This window comes from Podarcis erhardii (assembly GCF_964252035.2).
Source record: "Podarcis erhardii genome assembly, chromosome: 3".
NCBI classification, from domain to species: domain Eukaryota; kingdom Metazoa; phylum Chordata; class Lepidosauria; order Squamata; family Lacertidae; genus Podarcis; species Podarcis erhardii.
The window spans coordinates 30313844-30326954 of record NC_138507.1 but is presented as its reverse complement, the minus strand read 5'-3'; the positions used below and the strand labels follow the sequence as shown (position 1 = coordinate 30326954).

Below are 13111 nucleotides of genomic sequence, written 5' to 3'. Positions count from 1 at the left end.
TACCAGGCTTTTTAGACTCGTCTACCCATGTACTATCTGGAACCAAAAGGGTGTGTTGGTTGCCGAATGTGAAATATACATATTTGCATTGTTTTCAACAAGGCCAAGGGGGAATCTGCCCTTAAGAGAGCCGCTTTGAGATTGGGAAATCTTAATCAGCAGTTTTACTAGCCAACTGCAGAGCTCTCTAAGGCACGAATGGTTGGGGAGTCATCCATGCATGTAACATGACACCTGAGAGTCGTAAAGCAATTACACTGAGAAGTCCACTTAAGCCTGAGTGATAATGCCTTAAATGTACAGTTAGTCCCCTTGCAATGAGTCAGAGAAGCAGTCAGGTGACATACTGGCATCGGGTAGGTCTGGTTACAAGGAGAGTGAACTAATCTTTTTTTCTTTCCTAAGGTCAAATCCTTTTTTTAAAAAAGCCCTCGGGTGTTATCAAGCATTTACAATTGTTTTTGCTCAGTAGCTAGAGTATTTCTAGCTACTCCCTGTTTCTTCAGGGAGACAAAATGACCCACTGATACCTCAACATTTATCAGAAGAAACAGGGCCAGCCCAGCCTAATAGGGAGCGCTGGTGGTTGTCTGAGGTGTCAGAATGTAAGAGCCACTTATGAACGGAGGGTGTGCCCATGCACTGCTCCAGAATCTTGGGACAAAAAGGGAAATATTGTCTACATACACACACACACATACATACACATACACAGTTCCCAACTTGAGCCACCTTCCCATGATCTAGACACTTACAAAGCAAAGGCTGCAGTCAAGAACATCTTTAGTGAGGTGCATATTTAGCATATCTTTGCATATTTGGGTTTGTAAGTATACCATATTCCCTCACTAAAGCTGTTCCTGACAGAAACACCTTTAGTGAGGGGACACAGTACACTCACAACCCTGTACCAAGTATGAAGAGAGCAGCAAAATACATTTTCACCTAGGCCAACCATATATTTTGAGCCAGGGATTCCCAACACCATGCCTGTGGACCCACATGAATCCGCAGAGACCTTCCCTGGCAACCAGGGTAGTGCCCTGCTGAAATTAGGCTTTTTGCCAATAAAAGAAATTGCAGGGTGTGTGTGGTGCCAACAACAGTTTATTCCATTTTCAAATGTGCCCACAGGCCCAAAGAGGTTGGGAACCCCTGAGGTAACCCTGAACAGAAGTCCTCTTAAGTCAGGCCTACACAAGTTATGACCCACACTGGCTTGATGCCTGTATTGGGCCAGATGTGATCTTGGCAACCTCTTTGTTTTTTGAAGTCCAACTCAGGCAACGAAAACAAGCAAGTTTGTCAATGGTGGATTTCCACAGACAGCTGGAACCGGGTTGCTTTCAGCTGGGTGGAGCATGCATGATACAGGCCCCTCTTAAGTGAATTTCAGTGCACCAGTCTTCCGTTAGCAACATATTATCTGAGCCTGGAAGATAAAATTAGACTTCCCAGTGGTAAACACTTGGGACCAGGCACAAGCCCAATTTTGGCAAGGGCAGGTGGCACTCACTGAGGGGCCTGCAGCGCGCCCAAGCCACGCGTCTCTGGCGCCTGCAGGCTCCACGCTGTTGGCCCACTGCCTCCCCCCCACACTGTAGGGCGGCTGAGGCCCCATGGTGTGCCCCATCCCTATGGGCGCCATGCATCCTGTCCCATCCCTATGGGTGCCACACACCCTGCCCTGTCCCTCCCTATGGGTGCCATGCACCCCGTCTCATCCTTATGGACGCCGTGCGTTCCATCCTGTCCCTATGGGCGCCGCACGCCCTGTCACTATGGGTGCCACATGCCCTGCCCCGCCCCTATGGGTAGTTCGCCCTGCCCCTATGGGTGGTTCACCCCAGGTGCCCGAGAGGCTTCCTCCACTACTGGGCAAGGGGCACATGTGATGCGTTATGGGTGTATTCCCTTCTGGATGGTCCCTGAGAGCAAAGCTGTTTGGGGACTACAATTCCCATCATCCCTGACCACTGGTCCTGTTAGCTAGGGATGATGGGAGTTGTAGTCCCCAAACAGCTGGAGGGCCAAGTTTGGCCACCACTGCTTTAAAGGAACCATAAGAACAAACTACAGAATGAAATTAGTGGTGTTAATGCACATGACCATTAACTCCTGCAGGGACAGCACTGGAGACAACATGTAGACCCATGCATACTTCTTAGGGCTTTGACTTTGGTGCCACCATTTTGTATATTCTACACAAAACATTAAGAGAATGATCATGTGCACCTTTACTTGGAAATGAGTTCCACTGGACTCCATAAGACTTACTTCTGAGTAGACATGCATAGGATTGCACTTTAATGTTACAGTTTTGTGCACCTTTACCCAGGGGTGCACAATCAAGGGGGATTAAACCTCATGTGATACATTCTATTACTAACACTCTTACCTATGTGCCTCCACCTTAGATTTTTCCTGATGAGCTCACTCATTTCCACCTGTTACTGATTTCTCGTTGATCTTCCCATTTTCTTGGAATTAAGGCACACTGAACGTAGTGAGAATTATTTCTGAGTAAAGATGCATAGAATAGGGCTGCAAGACTATTATTTTGCTTGGAATTGTTGAGTGATGTGAAATATCTAAGATAAATAGTTCACCCCACCCCCCACCCCTTCTGACCTATTACCCATTGAGCATGCATCATTGGAATTGAACAAGAAACTTGATCCGGCGTCGCTTCTGCAGCCTCATGAAATATCGGTACAGCATGTCTGCCAAACATCTATTAATAAACAGCTTTTTTGCCTCTTCCACGGGGCAACGCCACAGCGATTCAAGCCCTCCTCACGCCTCCTTTGATACTTGGTGGAATTTCAGGGAACTGATCACAGCGATATACCTGGTGATTTATGAAATGTATGCCGTTATGGATGGCCCCTGGTTCAGGTTCTGGCCTTATTCGCACCTACAGTGGTACCTAAGTACTTAATTCATTCCGGACGTCCGTTCTTAACCTGAAACTGCTCTTAACCTGAAGCACCACTTTAGCTAATGGGGCCTCCTGCTGCCACCGCGCCGCTGGAGCACGATTTCTGTTCTCATCCTGAAGCAAAGTTCTTAACCTGAAGCACTATTTCTGGGTTAGCGGAGTCTGTAACCTGAAGCGTATGTAACCTGAGGTACCACTGTACTTTGAAATGCATACTATGGGGATTCAATGGAACTTAGGACAACATGACTCTCAGTCTGTGGCTTTGCGTATATGCAGAGGGCCCCAGTATCCATGCAGCTGTGAGGTTGCTTTTCAGTGGCGCATTCCCAGCATTAACATCCCTCCAATGTGCATGGTGAGAAGTACAATCTATTTTTAAAAAAATAATAATCTTGCAAGCTTTGATGGTGCTTCTCACCATACAGGTTGGAGGGCTGGCTTGGGTGTCCAAATGGCACTCTTCACTGTAAGTATTCTGATACACTCCTTCTCACTGAAGCTGCACAAGTTTGCTTCGATGCATCAGTGTGGTGGCAGTCTTCCACCTTTTCCTTAAGGATAGGTGCAAGCAGGGCTTCCCCACCCCCACCAGCCGGAACTCAGTTCCAGAACCTCTCAGGTGGGTGTCATTGCCATTCTAAGAGAACAAGGGAGAGGTGTTCATGGTGAGTTCTGGCACCTCTTTGTTTTTTTAGAAAAATAGCAAGTGTTGATCCAACCCAACCATCCTTATTTTCCTGCATTTCTATAGAGAGCACAACAATTTGCTGAAGCCTTGGGCCAAGTATCTGCAATCTCAATAAACGGCTTAGCATTCCACCCACACACAGCACAGCAATATTCTGAGAGAGAAATAATTTATGATTTGAATCTAAATCAGGTTACAACAAGCCAGTTTACCGGCATTTTTCTGAGAAACAGAGATCACTGGAGAATGCCTCGTGGTGCCATCTCAGAGTCTGAAGAGATCAGGCTGTTCTCTTCTAAGATAGTTGGGTGCTTTCTAGGCAGATTAAACCAAACTAAAGCTCCACCTTAAGGTGACTGAGATGTCCCCCTTCAAAGCCTTATCCCAGATTATTCCAATGCCCATTGTCTCACTGAAGCTTCCAACCACAGCTTCAAACCCAAAATGAACTCCAGGGCAATTACACTTGCAAACAAACAGGACACCACATGGCTCGCATGAAATGTGGACTGCTGCAGACATGGCATAAAAAGCATATCTTCAGGCTTTGTAACACCAAAGCTGGACTTCAGCCACAACACAAGCTGAGAATCCCTGGAAGCCTTATGAGGGAACGGATGAGAGCTTTCAAAACTAGTTAACCCTCCTCTCTCATCCAGTGTCCTTTCACTCACTTATTTTCGCTTGTAGTGTTTGTTTTGTTCTGTGGACCAGAGCTTGTGTCTTTATCAGCCTTTGAACCTATACCATTTCTGTTCATGTTAGGCACTTTTGGCACAACAAAAGAAAGAGGCAATGAATGGATTCAAATTACAAGAAAGGAGATTCCAACTAAACATCAGGAAGAGCTGATTGACAGTGAAACGGACTCTCTCAGGAGATGGTGCACTCTCATTTCCTTGGAGTTTTGAAAGCAGAGGTTGGCTGGCCATCTGTCACGTATGATCTTGTTGAGATTCCTGCATCGCAGGCGGTTGGACTAGACAACCCTTGGGGTCTTTCCAACCCTACATCAAATTCAACATGCATAAACATTACTAGATCATAAAACATTACTTGATAGTTTTGACAGCTGTAAACATTCAGACTCCTATGTGTGTGTTGTAATCATCTGCTGCTGTTGTGATACCACATAGCCCAGTCAAGTGTGGCAAAGGCAGCATGGACCATTCATGGGAGGATGTCATGATCTTCTCAGCCTACTTCAGGATGCGTTGTAGTTTGTGACTGAGATTCTAAGGAGCATACACAAACACACCTTGTTCACTCGACTGCTTACCTCACAGTCCCACCACAAATGCTTTCGCCATGTTTGTCTGCAAGACTTTCAAAGGCTTTAGAGTCTGAGTGCTTCTTAGTGTGGGACCTCTGCAGGTATATCTTGGGCTGTCTCCTCCAACATTAATCTCCCAGTATGCTGAGATTAACACCCAAGGTTCTTCTCCAGGTGTCCCCAGCATTTGGGAAAAAAGAAGAAAAAGGGAGGGTGGCTAAGACTTTTGCAGCTATGGCACCTCAGCTATGGAGTGCTCTCCCTAGGGAGATTTGTCTGTGCTCACTTTGATGTTATGTTTGTGCCAAATAGGGGTGAGGAAATTCATGCATTTTGTTTTCTCTCAGTTTTGTATTTTCCAAGTGTTAGGTTCATTTCTCTACATGTCCACATCAGTTTGTGATTCCTTTCATGCGCTCCCCTTCCCAAAAAAAAAGTCCTCAAGAAAATCCATCAGGACTTCAGTGCAAATTTCTCCTAATACACACATTTTTGCATGCAATTTTCCCTAATATACACCATTTTGCAAAGCAGGTTTCCCGAATATAAAGTGTTTTTCCATGTCTTTTTCAGCGATCTATGCATTTATATGCACAATCGAACCAAGTATATGCATTTTTGTAAAAATTCCCTGACTGGGGAACTGCATTGCAAAAAATTTGGAGAAGTGCAAATTTTGAAGGATTCAGTTCTCTTATTGTTTTGGAAAGGGCGAATCAGGGAAGTTGATTTATAAATGCTTCACAATACCACTACATACTGCTATGACCTGTGCTCTAGGGCACTGTGGGAAATTTAAAAGAATAGGTGACATCCCAGACCCCACTGCTCCTACCAGATAAACCCATGGGCAGTGTCAGCACCAGGCCCTGCTTAGGCTTTGCAGTCCCAGCCATTGCCTGCAGTTTCTAGATGTTGACAACAGTTCTCCATTGTAGCATATCTGCTAACATTCTGACAAACAAATCAAGGCAGACACACACAAGAGGCTGAGTTCATAAAGATTTCTGCTACGTAACACCCTGTGTAAAACTAGTATGTCCACGAAAACAGCGGACTCTGCACAGCCAAATACAGAATGAAACGCAACTACAGATTCACTTAAGGCAAATTGGAGACTATGGCAAAGTGAGCTATGTCACCTCCTCTGAAAACAGCCAAAAATAATACCAGCCTCTTCTCCCCTAACGCTGGCATGCAAAAAGAGATTGTTCAGGATCGGAAGTCAGGCTCTCTTGCACCCTGAGCGAGAACCGTGTCCCTAGGACAAGAAGCCTGCAGCTTTTTGGACCATGCCAAAAAGTACTTGGTAAGAAAAATGCAACACAGAAGACAATGCATCAACAAGCAAGTTATGTGGGAAGTGGCTTCCTAAACCTAACCTCTAGCAATCTCAAAGCCTTTAGCTCACCTAATGTCAGTCTCTAAAAATACAAGTTCTCTGTAGGTAGTGATAAATCATGATGGGGGAAAATAAATCAGGAAGGACAGCTGTACGCCCTCCCACTTTTCCTCTTCTTCCATTTGGTATTTATATTCTTAGGATCATATTCAACTTCTCACATTTTTTTCCTACAGTTGCCGTAGGTAGAAAAGCACATCTGGGAGTGGAGGGAATTCTATCCAGCATGCTTTAAGGAGAGCCATGTGCAGAGGAGAGCAGTCTGTTTTCAGGCCACTTATAATTATTCCTGAAGAAATCTGATAGTCAGATCTATTCACTGAATGGTTATTGTCAAAACTAATTCAGTAAGCTGACAACGCTGGCACAGTTAGCATTATGGCTATTATTATAGCTCAATCACATAAATGCTATTAGATCAATCACTTCCCCTCTCCCCCCCCCCCCCCCTCTTTAACACTGTTGTAAATCCACATCTCCAAAATATCTTCATCTCAGCTTCCTGATATCTGAAATGGCACCCTTTGTGTAAAATTTTGTTCAGTCTAGGATGGCATGGATGGATTTCAGGCACCCACAGGGCCTACTTAGTTTTGCTTTTCACCTGAACCCTAAGGACTGTCAACCAGAGCCAGATGCAAAATGGAGGATGGAGCAGTGAGGGAATAGAACATACTATTACAGTTAAGGAACTTGGTGCCTCCAAGTTACATGTTCAGCCCAGGAATTTGTTTGCAGTACCAGAACTGAGTTCCAAGTCTCATCACATGCACAAATCCATGCTGGGTTTTCTCCCCAAGTTTCCTTCATCTCACCAAAGTAATTTAAGGTGTGTGGGAGCCTTCTTGTAATTGCAGTTGTTGAACAATTTGGAGAATTCTCATTGATCAAATGCAAATCATTCAGAGATCTACCAGTGGATTCTCAGTCTGCCTTATACCAGATCTAGAACGTGTGTGTGTGTGTGTGTGTGTGTGAATGTGGTATTTTCAGTTCAGAGAAATGGGTTTTCTCTTCCACTTATATACCATGACTGTTCTGCCTTTAACTATGTTCCCCAACCCCCACCCCCGATTTACAATGCTGTTTGTAAATAAGAGCCTGCTCCCACAAATTCCTAGTAGAGGATTTACTGATCCATCAGAATGGTTACGTTCGTCACAGTCGAAGCAACAGGAACTCAATACCGCATCACCTGTTATGAAGTCAACTGATGGGACCTATGCTGAGGACTCTCGAGCAATTGCTTAGTTCCTGGAGGAGCAAGTTGAATTTCCAAAGCATGTCATCATGTTAACAGAAGAAGAACATATCTCTTCCAGAAGACAGAACATGCTGGGTTGGTTTACTGTACTCTTCAGTGCCAACTTCCCCAGTCGTGTCTTATAGAAGCACTTTTTACCCTTATCCGTAAACTGCAAATGTTGTTGTTGTTTTCTTTTATGTAATCATTTTTCAAAAATGTGGGATTAGATCCAAATTTAGCTGTGAGCAGAAGAGCTCCTTCTGACCACAGAAGGCTTTTGATCCAGTGGAGCAATACCACTGTCAAAAAGGGGAAGAGGTGATTTTCACTGGATCTCCCTAACACTGCAGCCCCCTCCCTGCCCTGCTCTGGAGGTTTCCTCTATTCTCCAGAGCAGATTTTCAGAAGGGGGAAAAGGAATCCATAAAAATCACCTGTCCAGCACCCCCACCCCAACTTTTGTTGGAGGAAGCATGGTCTAGAGATCTAAGCCATGGAAAATCAAATCTTACAATGACAATGATTTGAGAATGTGTCAGCCATGCAAAAATTCACACTGAAATAAGGCTGAGGCCAACAGGTGTCACAGTGATCACTACTCCTAAGTGTGGGGGCAGTCATTTACAACAAACAGTGAACAGAAGCCCATACTTCCTACTGTGTGGGTTGGATCAGCACAACGGATCTATTATAAATAACCTTTCCGCTCTCAGCTGTCCTGTTCCCAAGAGATGCAAAGGCTATCTTTTGGAATGAAGAACTCTTTGCCATAGTTTAGGGTTGCCATATTTCAAAAAGTGAAAATCCAGACAAAAAAAATAGTTGGGTGTTTTTTTGTTTTCATTTTTTGCAAAATCTCAAAAAAAAGAAGAAGTTTTTGAGCTACTTTGAAGGAAATTTGCCAAAATCTACACTTCCGACATGGGTTGCCATACATCCAGATTTTCCCGGACATTCAGCGATTTCTGCCTGGCCTCTGTTTCCGACAGCCTAATCCCTGTTATGTCAGGGAAATTCTGGACACATGTCAACCCTCCTGTAGCTCCAATGTAGGGAAGTCTGTTCCATGGCAGAGGCAGAGTTAGGGGAGCACCAATGGTTCAGCCACACTGGGGGCAAAGCCTTAGGGGCACCTCAGAGGACGCCACAACTATTATTTAGAATGGAGTGGGAGAGGCAGTGGGGCGCCGAATTTTGGTGTCGCGCAGGATGCCACTGAAATTTCAGTCCCCAACGTTCGTCACTGGTCATGGGTTACAATTAAAGGGCAACAAGTGCTTGTTTGGTGGAAGCACCAAAGCTCTATCATAGAGCATCTGCTCTGCACTCAGAAAGTCCCAGGTTCATTTCTATGCATCTCAAGGTAGAGCTGGGAATGGCCTCAGCCCCAAACCCTGGAGTCAGTATGGGCAATGCTGAGCTAGATAGACCAGTGGTCTGACTTGGTTCCCATCTGCTCTCTTACATCTAAAGCAGTATCATGCAACTTCCGTAACAGCCATAGCTTCCCACAAAGAATCCTGGCAACTGTTAAGGGTGCTGAACATTGTTAGGAGACCCTTGTTCCCCTCATGAAACCATGCTGGGAACTGTAGCTCTGTGGGGGAGCAGAGGTCGCCTAACAATGCTCAGCACCCTTAACAAATTGTGGCCCCCAGGATACTTTGGGGGGAAGCCATGAATGTTAAAGTGGTAAAGGTAAAGCTTCCGGGTCATGTGGCCAGTATGACTAAGCCGCTTCTGGCGAACCAGAGCAGCGCACGGAAACGGCGTTTACCTTCCCACCTATTTATCTACTTGCACTTTGACGTGCTTTTGAACTGCTAGGTTGGCAGGAGCAGGGACCGAGCAACAGGAGCTCACCCCGTCACGGGGATTCAAACTGCTGACCTTCTGATCGGCAAGTCCTAGGCTCTGTGGTTTAACCCACAGCACCACCCGCGTCCCTGTTTAAGTGGTACAATAGTGCTTAAATGCAAAGTCTAGACGGGGCCTTAGTTTAAAAGCTTGTGTTCTGTTGTTGTTGTTGTTGTTATATTTTTAGAAATAGTGGAAATGTCAGTTGGATTTTATCTCACACACACACTTCACCCCACGCCACTACATTCACTAAAATGGGTCATCTCTAATCGGGATTCGGTATTTCTGTGTTATGCAGAGCAGCCTTCCCCAGGCTGGTGCCCTCCAGATGTTGTTCAGACTACAATTCCCATTTGCCCCAGCCAGCACAACCAACAGTCGGGGAGGGGGGATAATCCAACAACAGCTGGAGGGTGCAGGGTTGGCAAAGACTGATACAGAGGGACAGAGGAATGGGTCTCTGTGTGTGAATTCTGTTAGGGTGGAGGAGAGAGAGAGAGAGAGAGAGGGAGGGAGGGAGAGGGGGGGGAGGGAGAGAGTGCATGTTTTAGGGTCTAAAGACATGTTAAACCTAGAACATGAATCAGCCCAAGTCCACGGTGCCCTTTAACTGAACCTTGATATTATATGACCAACCCAAATGCCTTTGCTGTTTTCCTGAGCCAGAATGGAAATGAAGAAACCAAGTGAGAGGCACAGGTGCTTAAACTGAGCTATGTTATTGTGCATCGGTCATTCCAAAGAAAAGCCCCATAGAAGTGAGATGAGTAAGCCTAACGCGCAAGCTTCTGACTCCACTGCTATTCATTTCAGTTGCAGAATAAGCATCTGTACAATTGGACGTCACAGCTGTGCTTTAAAAGCTGGGCATGTCACTTTGTCATATAGGTGAAAATCCACTCCAGTTGTTGGTGTGTTGCTAAATATGACAGAACAGTCAAAGAGTGGTCATACGCAACCTGCTATTCAAGTTTCTGATGTGTAGATCATTCTATTTATGTATCTCTAACAGGGAAAAGATTATTTGTTTACCCGTAAATACTATCACATATCAAGCAGTTCTTCTCCCCCAGGCGCACTATAAATCCAAACAATATAAAAAATTGTCATTTTAAAATCTCCTTCTTTCCCTAAACTTGGACAAGTTTGGACAGGTGGTGTTTTGTTTTGTTTTTTAAGGGGTGTAAAACTGCAATACGTAATTCAGTATCAAAGCTGAGCTCAGGAGCTCATTACCAAAGTAGTTAAGTTCCTAAAGAATCAGAACACAGGGAGTCCAACCACAGGTGAAAGAGGACTATAGCTCTGGGCAAAGTCAAACTTCTGAGTCTGGTATTTCTGGGGATCTCAAAGGTGAGACAATTCAGCAGATTGAACTTAATTCATTCCCAAATCCTAAACACTAATTTTTCTGTTAACTTGACCCTTATGTAGCCCATTATGTAAGCTAACACACTGTCTGCACAGAGGAGGAATGAGCAGGGACATTGCTGCCTTCCCCCTCCCCTTCCCCTGGCCTGACCTTTATATCCCCTCCACCTGTGAGTGGCAGGGAGTCTGGTTTGGTGCTATGCGCCTCCCTCTCCGAAATGAAATGTGGCTCTCCCACCTCAGAAAGAAGGCTGGCTGCAGGACTGTATACATTCCTTTGACTGTTTTATAAATGGTACATAGAAAGAGAGGATCACACTTCTCTGAGATGGAGAACCTTCAACACTTATGATTACCTAGGAGCAGTCCTTTCTTCATCATCATTATCATCATCATCATTTATATGCCGCCCATCCGGTTGGGTTGCCCCAGCCACTCTGGGTGGCTTCCAACAAATTATAAAACCACAGTAAAACATCAAACGTTAAAAAACTTTTAATGTGCAACCAACTGCTCTCCAAAGAGTTTGCCTTCTGTGTGAAGATGCTACACATCTTCTATGAGCAAAGAGAGCTGCAATGTTAACTTCCCAAATTAAGAGTACAAATATCATGAGGAAAGGCCTTGCTGACCTTTAAATTTGTGATTCAGTATAAAGCCTAATCAATGCAGCATGTCTCTTACAGCGATGTCCTACTACAATCTACCCCACATAAAGTGTGGGGAAGGGCCATTTCAACAGCTGGGCTTGCCCCAAAGAATGGCATCACAAACAAAACCAAGAGGAAACCTTAAAAAACAAAACAACTACACCCAACTATATTATCCCATCTTTACTCAGGAAAAAAGAAGAAGACAACCAAGTAAACAATCAGATTTTTTTTTTTTTTAAAAAAAAAAAAAACCTGGCTGAGGGGAATCGAAATTTAGCACACTATTCCTGAAACTCTAGATTAAAGACCTTACCCAAGACCAAGGTGACTCAGTGTCTTCAGATGGCATCTTGAGATGGTCTCTTTCTTCCATTACCAGAGAAATATTCTTCCCAGTGGCTGTTAAAGCTTCTGTTGGAATTAAAAAATGCTGCCTTTAAGTAATGCGTTGTTGACAACAAAGATCCAGAGAAAGTAATTTCCCTGTGATCATGTTTGCTTGCGAATTTAGCCTGCTCAAGTTCTTGGAACCTCAGCCAGGACAAGAAACATGAGCTCCGTAAGCCGGTGCACACTCACTTCGCAACTGACGCCTCAAGTAGCCTTGTTAAGTCATAAGCCTCCCTGAAAAACGGAGGTGTTTATCTTCTTCTTCTTTCTACATGCAGGGGGAAGAGCTTCCAGTAAGAGGCACCTCGGTTAGACCGTTCAGATAGTGACACTTCAACTAGGGGTGAGGAAGGGGTGCAAGCTTACATCACCCAGTTGGTGGCTTCTGTGCAGTGGCAGAAAACACTTCTGCTAGCATCAGGCCATGCATCTGGGTTCCCACACACAAAAACCCAGATCCCGCTGCCCACACTGCATGCTTCAGCACTGTGTCCCAAACTGTCCTGGAGTCTCCATATTCAGGAGAAGCTTTTCAGGGGCTGCACTGAGTAGGGTCAGCAAAAAATAAAATAAAAAAATTGGCTGACCACCTTTCACAAACAGAAATGCTTTCAGTTAGCCTAGATTCTCATACCAATGGGCCATGAGGTCCATTCAGGTGGTCTGTAGAAAGATTGACCATTATTATTATTATTATTATTATTATTATTATTATTAGTCTAACAGAGATCAAGACCATTTTAGCCAGGGCCAGATTATCAAGCAGGCTAACAGAGCTCTGAACAGAGCCCATGATTTTCATAATACAGTATTTTGGCAGCCATCTCATTCCCCCTTTTTTGCTTCTCAGCAGGCTGATTTGGGGCCCATGATTTTCATAATTCCTTTTGACAGGAACATTAGGGATAGTGAAGAAATTATTATTATTATTTGCTACTGGGAAGAAATGGATAATTTGGGTCTCCATAATTCTCAGGTGGTAGGGCAGTTGTATCCAGATCATTTTCATGTGCTAGAAGAATCACATTTCTGTCCAGGCAGCCAAGTTCCTGTGAGATATATTTTTCCTAAGCACATCTGGATATTTTTAGGAATAATCAGCATGATCTTGTAAGTTAAGCACTTCTCAGGCCTCCTGGTTTCATTGGTGTACACTGTGAAGCAGCCCTAACCCTACTTTTATCCCTTTCTCAAAACAAAACAAATTCCTTCCAGTAGCACCTTAAAGACCAACTAAGTCAGTTCTTGGTATGAGCTTTCGTGTGCATGCAGATACTTCTTCAG

General features: G+C 44.6%; 1 protein-coding gene across 4 annotated transcripts in view; it reads right to left on the bottom strand.

Moving 5' to 3' along the window:
- Positions 1–11932, bottom strand: part of LPIN1 (lipin 1) — an 84572-nt gene extending 72640 nt beyond the window's left edge. Inside the window, exon 1 of one of the 4 annotated variants that reach the window (XM_081856930.1) lies at positions 11751–11932. In XM_081856930.1, coding sequence (XP_081713056.1) covers positions 11751–11810 — 60 coding nt within the window. In that variant the 5' untranslated portion in view covers positions 11811–11932. Of the gene's footprint in view, positions 1–3844; positions 3987–11750 lie in introns of those variants that run through there. The other 3 variants (XM_081856933.1, XM_081856932.1, XM_081856931.1) reach the window with 3 other exon arrangements.
- Between the last annotated feature and the right edge of the window lie 1179 nt (positions 11933–13111).